Raw genomic sequence first — 12835 nt, forward strand, 5'->3', positions numbered from 1 at the left:
TCCGGTTTCCGGTGGGGAGCCAGCGGCAGGAGGAGGAGGAGGGAGCTTCCGGGTATTTGCCGGGCTGCGATTGGGCGGAGAGAGAGGGGGCGTGGCCCTGGAGAGAGAGCTGCTCCGCATTCGCGCCGGGCGGAAGCCGAGGGCGAAGGGGCACCCAGAGGCCATCCAGCGCATCCCCCGGCCAGCGGGAAGCATCGCCGGCTCTGGCTGGAGGGAAGGGAGAGCGCCGTCGGTCCCGCAGGAGACGCCTGACCTCGGGAACGTGGGTTCGAGCGCCACGTGGGGCAAAAGAGGTTTGCACTGCAGGGGTTGGACTAGATGACCCCTGGGGTCCCTCCCAACTCCACCATAGAGAAGCACAGAATCGGAGTCGGAAGGGACCCCCTGGGGTCATCTAGTCCAACCCCCTGCAATGCCAGAGTTGCAGCTCTCACAGGCGGCCCTCCAGCCTCTGCTGAGAAACCTTCCAACTAAGATCTAGATCAAGGGAAGTAATAGTGCCACTGTATTCTGCTCTGGTCAGACCTCACCTGGAGTACTGTGTCCAGTTCTGGGCACCACAGTTCAAGAAGGACACTGACAAACTGGAACGTGTCCAGAGGAGGGCAACCAAAATGGTCAAAGGTCTGGAAACGATGCCTTATGAGGAACGGCTAAGGGAGCTGGGCATGTTTAGCCTGGAGAAGAGGAGGTTAAGGGGTGATATGATAGCCATGTTCAAATATATAAAAGGATGTCACATAGAGGAGGGAGAAAGGCTGTTTTCTGCTGCTCCAGAGAAGCGGACATGGAGCAATGGATCCAAACTACAAGAAAGAAGATTCCACCTAAACATTAGGAAGAACTTCCTGACAGTAAGAGCTGTTCGACAGTGGAATTGGCTGCCAAGGAGTGTGGTGGAGTCTCCTTCTTTGGAGGTCTTTAAGCAGAGGCTTGACAACCATATGTCAGGAGTGCTCTGATGGTGTTTCCTGCTTGGCAGGGGGTTGGACTCCATGGCCCTTGTGGTCTCTTCCAACTCTATGATTCTATGATTCTAAGAACTCAGTGGCAATTATGTTTCCCATTATGATCATTGCATCTGCCCCCCACCTTCTGCACAACACACACTGCTTGGCACGCCTGGATTCTCCCATTTTGCTCTCGGGGCGCACGACTCACTCTGCCACGCTGGCTCTCTAAGGAGCAGGGTGCTGTGGCACAGGGTGGGGAGGGGGAAATGCCCATGTCCCGCTGACGGGCTGGCCGGGGCATTGCCAGTGCTGAGGAGGCAGAGGAGGCAGCTGGCTCTGGGGAGGAACCTCAGGCCGCCTCGGACGCTCTCTGCAGCAGCAGCAGCCTGGCTGCTCCCTCCAGCTTCCTGAAGCAGGTCAAGAGAAAAGCTTATTCATTGCATTTGTGCCCCACCTTTTCCCCAAGGAGTCCACAGTTCACACACACACACACACACCCGCTAATCCCTACAATGACCCTGTGAGGTAGGCCAAGGGGCTGCAACTGACTCCAAGGTCACCTGGTTAGACTTGGGACGGAGTGGGGATTCGAACCCTGATCTCCCAGGTCCTTGTCTGACCCTCTCACCACTGCCCCACACTGCCTTCCTGGAGTCCTTCTGCCCTGAGGCAGCTCTATAAATGAAGTCGCCAAATAAATACGGGGAAAGCAAAATGTCACTGAAATATTCTCCTTGAAGCTTGCATTCGTTTCATTCTGGATTGCTTTATTGGATGTTCCAATGTGTTGTAAACAGCTTGGAGATTTTCTCTTTAAAATATAATTATATATTATATAATTATAATTGATTTTCATCGGGGGGTGGGGATTGGTGCCTAGATAGTCTGTTGTGGCAACCATGACCTAGTTCTCAGGTGGCCTTTGGTGATGAGCTTATGCATCTGAGTTTCTAGCCCGCCCGCCCCCCCCCCCACAGCCACACACCACAAGGGAGACCACTTCCCATCCTTCACAGTTTTAATTTTAAAAGAAGCCATGGCCAGGCACGCCCCCCCACCCTCCCGCTGCTCTTGGCCCAGGCACATAAGGCCCCACCCCCACAGCCCCTCCCCCAGGGCCCCTGCCCCACTTAGGCACCACAGGCTCCTGCCCCCCTCCCCAGCCCCCTCCAGTCCAGTCCCACTTGGAGGTACATGCAAGGCACCCGCTGCTGCGTGTGGCGTCCTGGGAGGGTGCAAAGACGAAAGGCAGGGAAGACACTTCCAGGCAGCTCCGAGGCAGCAGTCGGGGAGCCTGCGAGGTCTCTGTCCGCCCGGGGGCCCTGCCCTCCCTGGCAGGCTGGTGCGCAGAGTCCGGGCCTCGTCCGGGCGCTATCTGCGGTAGACGGCAAAGGCCACGAAGCTGAAGACGAGGGTGAGGCCCGCCAGGCAGGTGGTGGCCGTGGCCGTGAAGACGTGGCGGTACTGGAGCTGGAAGTACCAGAGGGCGCCCAGCATCAGCACAAAGAGAGGCACCATCAGGCTGCCCACATTGAGGGCCGCCTGGGCGGCGTCCGCCGGAGCGCCATTGCCGTGGGCGGGCGTGGGCGGCGGCCGGTTCTGCGAGATGTGGCAGTGCACCACGCTGTTGTGGGCGAGGTGGAGGGCGGAGAGCGTCTGAGAGTCGTCCCGGAGGAGCTGGCCCTGGTAGATGAGGCGCACCAGCTGCTCCTGTCCTGGGAAGTGGGTCCTGGCGGGGCGGAAAGAGAAGGAGAGAGGCTCATGTCCCTTGGCACGGGCTGAATAAGGGGATCCTAGCACAGGAGGGCTGGAAGGGACCCCCAAAGCCCCCCCCCCCAGCAACGCCAAAGGGCACAGCTCACCGGCAGAGCATCTGCCTCGCAAGCAGAAGGTCCCGGCTTCCCTCCCCACCGACAGCGTCTCCAGGCAGGGATGGGGGGAAACCTTCCCGGAAATCCCAGAGGGCCACTGCTGCCAGCCAGTGTGGGCAATACTAAGTGAGTTGAAGCAATGGGTCAGACTCAGTACAAGCAAGCTGCCAACACTGCTCAGTTTGGACAGGGGCAGCTGACCCCCCCAGTGATGCATCTGGAGGGCCGTCTACAAATACCACTAATAAGTGACAGCGGCTTAACCCCACCCCCCACCCCCGGTTAGAAGTTTTCGGCTGACTCCAGAGGGAGATAGTCTCCTGATAAGTGGAACTCTGGATCTGCTGTCGCTATTTCTGCTAATTCAGGGTCCTTTTAATGAACTTTTAATTAACTGCATTTTAATGAATAGTTCATTACTGGAGGCGTGGGGGTGGGGGATTGTGTGCGTATGATCTCAGAAGCGTTCAGCTCATTTTTCAGTTGCTGTTTTGTCAATATTGTTTCACAGATTACAAATGCCCTATTGGTTTGTTAAGCCTATCATCACTACAAGAGCGACATTGAGCTTATTTCTCAGTTGCTGGGCTGCTAATCGTGCTTTCTAGACCATAATTATTTTTTTAATTATACACTTGATGTTGTGAACTGCCTGAGATCTGCAGACGAAGGGCTAAACAAGAATTAAATTAAAAATAATAATAACAGTGTTTTATGCCGTACTTGTGATGTCCTATTAATGTTTCTGAGCCGCTTTGGGATTTGTCGGAATGGAAAGTGACACAGATACGCATCCCAGTGCTCAAATCCATCCCCGGTTAAGGGAGAAGGGGGCTGGCTGCGTATTTGCATTCGGACCCCATTGCAGCCCCCCCCCCAAGGGTGGGTGATGAGGCTCCTTTCATTGGGGCTGGGAACTCACCCCCAGCCTCACTGAGCAACAGGGAGTTCTCAGCACTACTGGGGCAGCCCCCCAAAACCCCACAGGAAGCCCCTCACCTCTTCAAGGTGCCGACAGTGTCGTCAGGGTGGACCCGAGCCAGGCGCTCTGTGTCATTCAGGAACTTCAGCCGCAGGACGATGGTGTTGTCTGCTGGGGGGGCTTCTGCGCCAGGGGCCAGCCGGGGTCCCTGGGCAGGGGTGGGGGCCGTCCGATTCCTGAGCCCCCCGGCGTCCGAGGCGGCAGCGGCCGAAGATGACGCCCCTTCGTCCTTGACCTGCCGGACCCCCGAGACCTGCGCCCCAGACCTGTCTTCCACCAAGAGGCCTCCTTCCCGCGGCTGCCCCCCTGCGGCCAGAGGGGGGGAGGCAGCAAAGAGGGGGTCCCCTCGCTCCACCGTGCGCGTGGAGAACCAGGCGAGGGCCAGCACCAGCAGCACCAGCAGCACCCCAAAGAGGACCGTCACTTCGTCCCCCACGCCCTCGATCAGAGCCATGGCCGACGGCGACAGGGGGGAGGCACACCTCACACACCTGGGGGGCGGAAGGGAAAGAGAAGGGCAGTGTGAACAAGAGAAGAGAGGAAGACTCCCCACCCCCACAAAATCACAAGGCTTGGAAAGCGGATTCTCAACCCGTTCTGCATTTTAAACCTTTTGCTGCTATTTTCCCTTGGTTTATCTCTCTCTTTTTGTAGAAAGCTTGGAGGCAAATTGGGGTTTGTTTTACAGTCGGGTTAGGTTTTAGGAAATGGATAAAATTAAAACAATGACGTTGCAGATCTGGAGCCAACCCCCAGCCCCCAACTCTATGGGGCTGCTGGAAAGCTCCAGCGGAGGAAGCAGACGACACGGTTGCTGCTGCTTCCAAGGGCGTTGGGAGGGTGGGGGTGTCTCACCCTGAATCAGCCTGGCAGCTCATGGGAAGCTAAGTGTCCTTGTCACCCCCACCAATACCCCCAGGAGCCAACCAGATGCCCACAAGCAGGATCTGGCCATAATGTCTCCTCCTGCAGTTTCCAGCATCTGGTTCTGGAGGGCATTTGCTGAGCAGGCAGCATTAGAAATTAGCCAGGTGTGTTTTGCGACTGGCGCATGTCCAAGTGGAGATTTCTGGGTGCCAGGCTGGCGACTGGGGGAAGCCAAAGGCCCCTTCAAGAAGGAGCTGAAATATTCTCCTGGAAGCTTGACTTTGTTTTGCTCGGTGCTGTTTTGAGTTGGTATTTCAATGTGCCGCTTTTGAGATTTTTTCTTTAAAAGATAAAGCTGTATACAGTGGTACCTCGGGTTAAGTACCGTATTTTTTGCCCTATAGGACGCACTTTTTCCCCTCCAAAAATGAAGGGGAAATGTGTGTGTGTCCTATGGGGCGATTACAGGCTTTCGCTGAAGCCTGGAGAGCGAGGGGGGTCGGTGCGCACCGACCCCTCTTGCTCTCCAGGCTTCAGGAAGCTCTGCGCAAGCCGTGGGAGAGCTGTGCGAAGTCGCGCAGCTCTCCCACGGCTTGCGGATAGCAGCCTGTTCTGGGGGCTGGGGTCAGGGGAAGCTTGGGCTTCCCCCGCCCCAGCCCCGCGCCTGGGGGGGAAATAATTTTTTTTTCTTTATTTCCCCCCAAAAAAACTAGGTGCGCCCTATGGGGCGAAAAATACGGTACTTAATTCATTCCAGAGGTCCGTTCTTAACCTGAAAGTGTTCTTAACCTGAAGCACCACTTTAGCTAATGGGACATCCCGCTACTGCCGCGCTGCCGGAGCACGATTTCTGTTCTCATCCTGAAGCAAAGTTCTTAACCCGAGGTAATATTTCTGGGTTAGCGGAGTCTGTAACCTGAAGCGTCTGTAACTTGAGGTACCACTGTAGAACCAATAACAACAACGAAACCTCAAAACCGATGCCTACGTTCCATTGTGGCCACAGTACCCCAGGTCTGAGGTGCCATTTGGCACTGAGATTGTCTAGCTGAGTTTCTGTGTGCAGGAGAGAGCATGGAAAGGAGGAGCAAGGTCGCCTTTAGGAGACACCGGAAGGCAGCCCAGGAGAGGGGAGTCTGGGCAGTGGTTAATGTTCTATTATGTTTTCATATACAGCATGCTGCCAGCTGCCCAGGGGGGCGGGGTGCAAATAAAATAAGAGCAATAATAATAATAATAATAATAATAATAATAATAATAATAATAAAGGTGCCTGGGAGCCCATCCCCCCCCCCCGGAAGCAGCGCTCCCTTCGGGGCTCCAGGCTGAGAGGCCCCATTCGGGGTGCCCCCAAAGAGGGGGGGACTCTTCCCTTCCCGCGCAGGCGCCGCCTTCACAACAGCCCTGCCAGGTGGGCGCCTGGGAGGAGGGAGGGGCGCCCCCCCCCCGGGACTCGGCCCCCGCCCCCCTGGCGGAGGCGTCTCCTAGCAACCGCCCCCCCCCCTCCGCGACCCCGACTCACCCGCGACCCCGCCAGCCGCCGCCGCTTCCTCCTCCATCCTCCTCGGGCTGCCACTCAGGCGCTCCCGCCCTCCCTTCCGGCCGCCCGCGCGCGGCATTGTGGGCCTCGTAGTCCCCGCCCGCCCGACTTCCGGCTTCCGGGGCGAGACCGGCCTGCCAGGCGGGGGCCGTAGTTGGGGCGCGCGGTGCCTTGTGGGTCCTCCTCGTCGCAGGGGATTGTGGGCGCTGTAGTTTTCCCTTCCCGGGCGGAGTCGGGAGGAAGAAAGGGAAGGCTGCTTCCTGCGGTGCAGAGTGGGACTGCGGAACTGCCTGCCACAGGAGGCCACCAACTGGACGGCTTCAAAAGAGGCTCCAGGAAATTGAGGGAGGAGGAGGAGGATGATAGGAAAGGCTCTGGCTCCACAGTCAGAGGCAGAAATGCTTCCCAAGACCAGTTGCTGGAAAACGCAGGAGGGGAGAGCGGCTCTGTGTTCGAGTCCTGCTTGAGGTTTTCCCACTGGGGCCTCTGGCTGGCCTCTGTGAGAACAAGATGCTGGACTAGAGGCGCATTGGCCTGATCCAGCAGGCTCTCAAATGGCTTCTGCGCTGAATCATTCCTCCTTCGTGGGCAGCATCCCACAAAGCAGAAGGTTGAGAAGAGGCCAAAGGAAGTCCTCCTCTGTGCAGCACAGAGTTCGACAGTGGAACTCACTGCCACAAGAGGCCGTGCTTCTCAGCCTGACAGGCTTGTTGTGAGGATTGGATAGGGAAAGGAGACTCCCCAGCAGAAAGGCCCCTCCAAATCCTGAGGGTGACGGTCGCTTGGGCTGCGCAGGAGCCAACTCTCCCCATGGCCACATGCACGTCTGGGGACAGCCAGAAGGGGGCAGTAGCCAATGTCAGTTCAGTCCACAGGCAGCTTCGAGAGGAACTGGGGGGAAGCGACCCTCAATTCTTCTCCTCTCGGCCCTGATGTCCACAGATCCATAAAAAGAGAAGGATCAGGCCACTGGCCTTCCAAAGCCCTCTCCTCCTCTTTTAAAGCCATGTAGCAGTCCTGAGGCAGAGAGTTCCACAGGTTAACTCTGTGCTGTGTGAAGGGCCTTCTTTGATCTGCCCTGAATCTTCCATCAGAGGATGAATTTAATGCCTCGAGGAATGGCCTTGCGCAGGAGTAAAATGCCTCCCCGTCCGCACCCCAACCCCAAGAGCCAGCCAAACGGCACAGGTGGCAGGACCAGGCAGGGCAGCGCCTGCTCCCTGCCTGGACCACCTGAGCCTACATCCTCTGCTGGATGACCCTTGTGGTCCCTCTATGATTCTGTGTATTATTCGGGTTGCAGCTCAGCGACAGAACATCTGCTCTGCAGGCAGAAGGTCCCGGGTTCAGTTCCCAGCAGCACCTCCAGGTAGGGCTGGCAGAGACCCCTCCTTGAAACCCTGGAGAGCCGCAGCTGCCAGTCAGTGTGGACAATATAGGGCTAGATGGTCTCAAGCAGCATGGGATGCTTGAATGGTATCCGTCTGGCTAGGGAGACAATGGGAAAATGCACCTTTGAGGGCAAAGTCAAGCTGTTGGAAGGGAGGGAGTTGTCGCCGCGCCACACCTTGGTATGTGGAGGCCCACAGGGCGCAATCCTTTCCCCAATGCTTTTTAGTATCTTAAGCGCCCCCTTGCCCAGATTGTCCGGAGCTTTGGGCTGGGTTGGCATCAGTATGCTGATGACACCCAGCTTTATCTGTTGGTGGATGGCCGCCCTGACTCGGCCCCGGACACACTGACCTGATGCTTGGAAGCTGTGGCTGGATGGCTGCGTGGGAGCCGGTTGAAGATAAATCCTTTGAAGACAGAGGTCCTTTGGCTGGGTTGGGACGACATGGGGTTGGGGGCCCAACTCCCATCTCTTGCGGGGGTGCAATTAGTGCCAGTGCCTTCTGTCAAGAGTTTGGGTGTAACATTCAACGCCTCCTTTTCCATGGAGGCGCAGGTTGCAGCCACAGCAAAGGTGGCATTTTTCATCTCCGCCGTATTAAGCAGTTGGCTCCTTATCTCTCTCGCCCTGACCTAGCCACTGTGATCCACGCGACGGTCACCTCCAGACTGGATTATTGTAACTCGCTCTACGTGGGGCTGCCCTTGAGACTGACCCAGAAACTCCAGCAGGTGCAGAATGCTGCAGCGAGACTCCTTACAAGGTCTTCGCTGCGAGATCACATTCACCTGGTGCTGTACCAGCTGCACTGGCTCCCGGTGGGGTATAGGATCAAGTTTAAGGTGCTGGTTTTAACCTTTAAAGCCCTATATGGCCTAGGACCCTCGTACCTACGGGACCGCCTCTCCTGGTATGCCCCACAGAGGAACTTACAGTCCACAAATGACAACACTTTGGAGGTCCCAGGTCACAAGGTGGTTAGATTGGTCTCAAAAGGGCCAGGGCCTTTTCAGTACTGGCCCCGACTTGGTGGAACACTCTCCCACAAGAGACCAGGGCCCTGCGGGACTTGACATCTTTCCGCAGGGCCTGCAAGACAGAGCTGTTCCGCCTGGCCTTTGGTTTGGACTCAGTCTGACCCTTATGTTTCCCTCCCCTTATGGTCTTGATTTATTGGCTATTTTAAAATGAGACTGCTTTTTAAATTGCATTTTAACCTGTATTTTAAATTGCCCCCCTTTCTTTTTCCCCCTATTATGTGATTTTATTGGTGTTAGCCGCCCTGAGCCCGGCTCTGGCCGGGGAGGACAGGGTATACAGCACCTGCTGTGGCTGCAGAGACTGATACAGGAGAGATATGTTTTGTTGCAGCCGGGGCAGACGAAGGTGTCCAGTTGTGCTGCTGTAGATGCACCAGGGCCTTTCTCCTCCCAGCCGTCATTGCTATGGATGCAGGGCCGGCCTGCCTGCCTGTCTGTCCCCTAGCACTGGGGTCGTCTGCATGGGATTCCCACACGGCAGGCCTGATGTTGCCAGCCTTCGTGTCACACTGGCAGACATCTTGGTAAAGCAGAGTTGCTCTGCCAGTTGGCCTGGTGCCTGAAGCCAGCACCCCCTTGGGGATCCTGCCATCTTCCATTCTGTGGACACGACCAAGCCGGGCGTCGCTGAGACAGGAGTGTGAACATGCTGGGAGTGTGGCCTTGGGGGAGCCCTTCTTGGTTTGGAATTCTGTCCTGTCGTGTGACGCCCCCAGTCCTTCGGTTGCAGGGCATCATCATCATTTTTAATTTGTATACCGCAGTTCTATCTTACAATACTCAAGGCGGTTTACAAGCTGAAGAAACAAAAAATGTACATCTTATAACAATCTAGGTAAAGGTAAAGGTACCCCTGCCCGTACGGGCCAGTCTTGACAGACTCTGGGGTTGTGCGCTCATCTCACTCTAGAGGCCGGGGGCCAGCGCTGTCCGCAGACACTTCCGGGTCACGTGGCCAGCGTGACAAAGCTGCATCTGGCGAGCCAGCGCAGCACACGGAATGCCGTTTACCTTCCCGCTAGTAAGCGGTCCCTATTTATCTACTTGCACCCGGGGGTGCTTTCGAACTGCTAGGTTGGCAGGCGCTGGGACTGAACAACGGGAGCGCACCCCGCCGCGGGGATTCGAACCACCGACCTTTCGATCGGCAAGTCCTAGGCGCTGAGGCTTTTACCCACAGCGCCACCCGCGTCCCTTATAACAATCTAATGCAATACAAAAATGTGATAATAAAACATAACTTTAAAATAGGCAGTCTCCATCAAAAAAGTAACATTCAACAATCATTAGAATAGTATAAAATAATAATATCAACATATAAAAGTTAAGCAGAAATCCACTCAACAGTTACAATAATATCTAAACTATAATCAATAAAACAACAGCACATAAAACAATACAATACACACTGAGAAGCAGAGAATGGTCACTGAGGCATCGCTCCTGCCAGTTGCAAGTTGCGCCCACGACTCAAAGCAGCATGACCAACATGCAAGCGTCTTGATACTGGACACCCCATTCTCCCAGACCCCTTTGGAGAAGCCAGCCATTGCCAGAGCTGCCTTGCCAACATGCTTGTCCAGCTCAGCATCAATGGAGACTTTTCTGGTTATAGGAGAACCCAGTGCGATGGCCGGGGACTTGGAACCAGAGGAGTCTCAGTCTGCACCGGATCCTTTGCCTCAGGTGGCAGCTGAACCTAGTCTGGGGCCTGATTCTGAAGGGTCCCAGTCTGCACAGGTTCCCCTGCAACAAACACCAGCTGAACAGAGTCAGGGGCCTGAGCCTGCCCTGGCTCCAGATGCAGGGATGACCTCGTTGCCTCCAGCTGGGCCATCACTTACAGCTGCTCCACTACCGGTTGGGTCAGGGGAGGCTGAGGCAGCCTCTGGGTCTAGTAACCCACTGACGTCTCCCAAGCTGCAGAGACTTGAGGTCTGAGAGAAGGAGAGACCTGAGTACTCGCAGGAGGAGTGCTGGCCTTCGGGCGAGACAGGGAGGTGAGTCGCCGGGGGATCAGGACCGGCCACTACCCTGACAAAGATAAAAGGCTGTCAGACCCCTCCCCAGATTGTGGGAGCAACATTGCTGTATGCTAGACCTTGCCTGAGATCCTGTGCCTGACCTTGCCTGGTTTCCTGCCTTGGCCCTGTCGGACTGACTTCCAGCAGAACCTTCGGATTCTGGACCGGTCCTGGACCACGTTTCACGGGTTACCCCTGTGCCCAGCACACCCAGTGTAACAGAATCTTCCACCACCTCAAGCGTGTGGCCCCCAGTGCTGATGCCTGGAGTGCTGGCGGTGTCCTGGCCCAGGATCTTGGTCCTTGTCAGGCCGGTGGTCAGGCCGAACTCCCCGCAGGCTTGGGCAAAGCGGTTGAGGGGTCTCCGCAGAGCTTTTTCAGAATGCGCTGTCACGGCCACGTTATCTGCAAACATCTTTCACTTAAGGATCAGCCCCACTTTTGTCTCAATGTGGAGATGTGCCAGGTTGAGCAGAACCCCATCGCCAGACACCGACTTCGGTCTCCCAGGAAGGCAGAGGAGAGCAGCAGGAAAAAGAATATGCCAAAGGGGGTTGAGGCAAGAAGACCACAGCCCTGCTTAAATAATAATAATAATAATAATAATAATAATAATAATAATAATAATAATAATTGTACCCCGTCCATCTGGATGGGTTGCACCCTCCACTCTGGGTGGTCTCAAACAGAATATTAAAAGCACAATAAAATAGCAGACATTAAAAACCTCCCTAAACAGGGCTGCGTTCAGATGTCTTCTGAAAGTCAGATAGTTGTTTATTTCCTGGACATTGGGTGGGAGGGCATTCCACAGGGCAGGCGCCACCACTGAGAAGGCCCTCTGCCTGGTTCCCTGTAACCTCACTTCTCTCAGGGAGGGAACCGCCAGAAGGCCCTCGGAGCTGGACCTCAGTGTCCAGGCTGAACGATGGGGGAGGAGACGCTCCTTCAGGTATACTGGACCGAGGCTGTTTAGGGGTTTCAAGTTCAGCAACAACGCTTTGAATTGTGCTCAGAAATGTACTGGGAGCCAGTGTAGGTCTTTCAAGACCGGTGTTATATGGCCTCGGCGGCCGCTCCCAGTCACCAGTCTGGCTGCTGCGTTCTGTGTTGTTGTTGTTTTAACTTTTATTAAACATACATTACATGCAAAACATAAAACAAAGAAAGAAGAAAAAAAACCTAATCTTACATTGGATATTTCTAGACTTATGATAGTTTTTACAGTAGACAGAATCAGATTATCAAACATCTAGAATAAATGTGTATTGTATAAAAGAAATAAAGAGGAAAAAATAAAAATACACAATAAAACAAAAAAAATTACAAGACTAAAAATACCTATCAAACCAAAAACATTATTTAGTTAATTCAAACCAGTACCAGGGTATGTAGCTGCTGCATTGTGGATTAGTTGTAGTTTCCGGGTCACCTTCCAAGGTAGCCCCACATAGAGCGCATGGCAGTAGTCCAAGCGGGAGATAACCAGAGCATGCACCACTCTGGAGAGACAGTCTGCGGGCAGGAAGGGTCTCATCCTGCGTACCAGATGGAGCTGGGAGACAGCTGCCCTGGACACAGAATTGACCTGCACCTCCATGGACACATGTGAATCCAAAATGACTCCCAGGCTGCGCAGCTGGTCCTTCAGAGGCACAGTTACCCCATTCAGGACCAGGGAGTCCTCCACACCAGCCCGCCCCCTGTCCCCCAAAACAGTACCTCAACCTCAATCTGTTAGCCGCCATCCATCCTCCAACCGCTTCATGCCACTCTTTGTGGGGAAGGCGTCTGAGGATGAGCCATCACATGGGACTGTGCCACGCATGTTCTTGTGGAAAGACACCATCGTTTTGTGAAGCTGAGGTGGACATCTTATCTGGTGGAGCCGCGTGAAGAGACCTTTTTGGCAGAGGAGGTCAAAGGCCTTGATGTACAAGGGGCGTCTCTGCTCTCAGCATTCCTGCAGCTGGCGCACTGAGAACATCATGTCAACCATGGCTCAATGTTGTGCTCACAACACTGTGACTCGGGATAAACCCTGTGGGTGAGTGACCACAATCCACTGAGCGCTACACGGACCAAGGCTTTCCCCCCAGTAGCAGAGGGATCCCATGGTAGCTCTTGCTGTCATTGTGGTCACCTTTGTCACAATGCTGGAGTCG

The 12835-nt window shown here is 55.1% G+C and overlaps 1 protein-coding gene across 1 annotated transcript; it reads right to left on the reverse strand.

Annotated features, from left to right (window-relative positions):
• Nucleotides 1-2093: 2093 nt before the first annotated feature.
• On the reverse strand, nt 2094-6345 carry TMUB1 (transmembrane and ubiquitin like domain containing 1). The gene is made up of 3 exons (XM_028750414.2): nt 6196-6345; nt 3824-4297; nt 2094-2682 (listed from the first exon to the last, which is right to left on the reverse strand). Exons 2-3 carry the CDS (start codon nt 4258-4260, stop codon nt 2325-2327), a joined length of 795 nt encoding a protein of 264 aa, XP_028606247.1. The 5' UTR covers nt 4261-4297; nt 6196-6345; the 3' UTR covers nt 2094-2324.
• Nucleotides 6346-12835: the final 6490 nt, after the last annotated feature.

Source organism: Podarcis muralis, chromosome 12 (assembly GCF_964188315.1).
Source record: "Podarcis muralis chromosome 12, rPodMur119.hap1.1, whole genome shotgun sequence".
In the NCBI taxonomy this organism is placed as follows: domain Eukaryota; kingdom Metazoa; phylum Chordata; class Lepidosauria; order Squamata; family Lacertidae; genus Podarcis; species Podarcis muralis.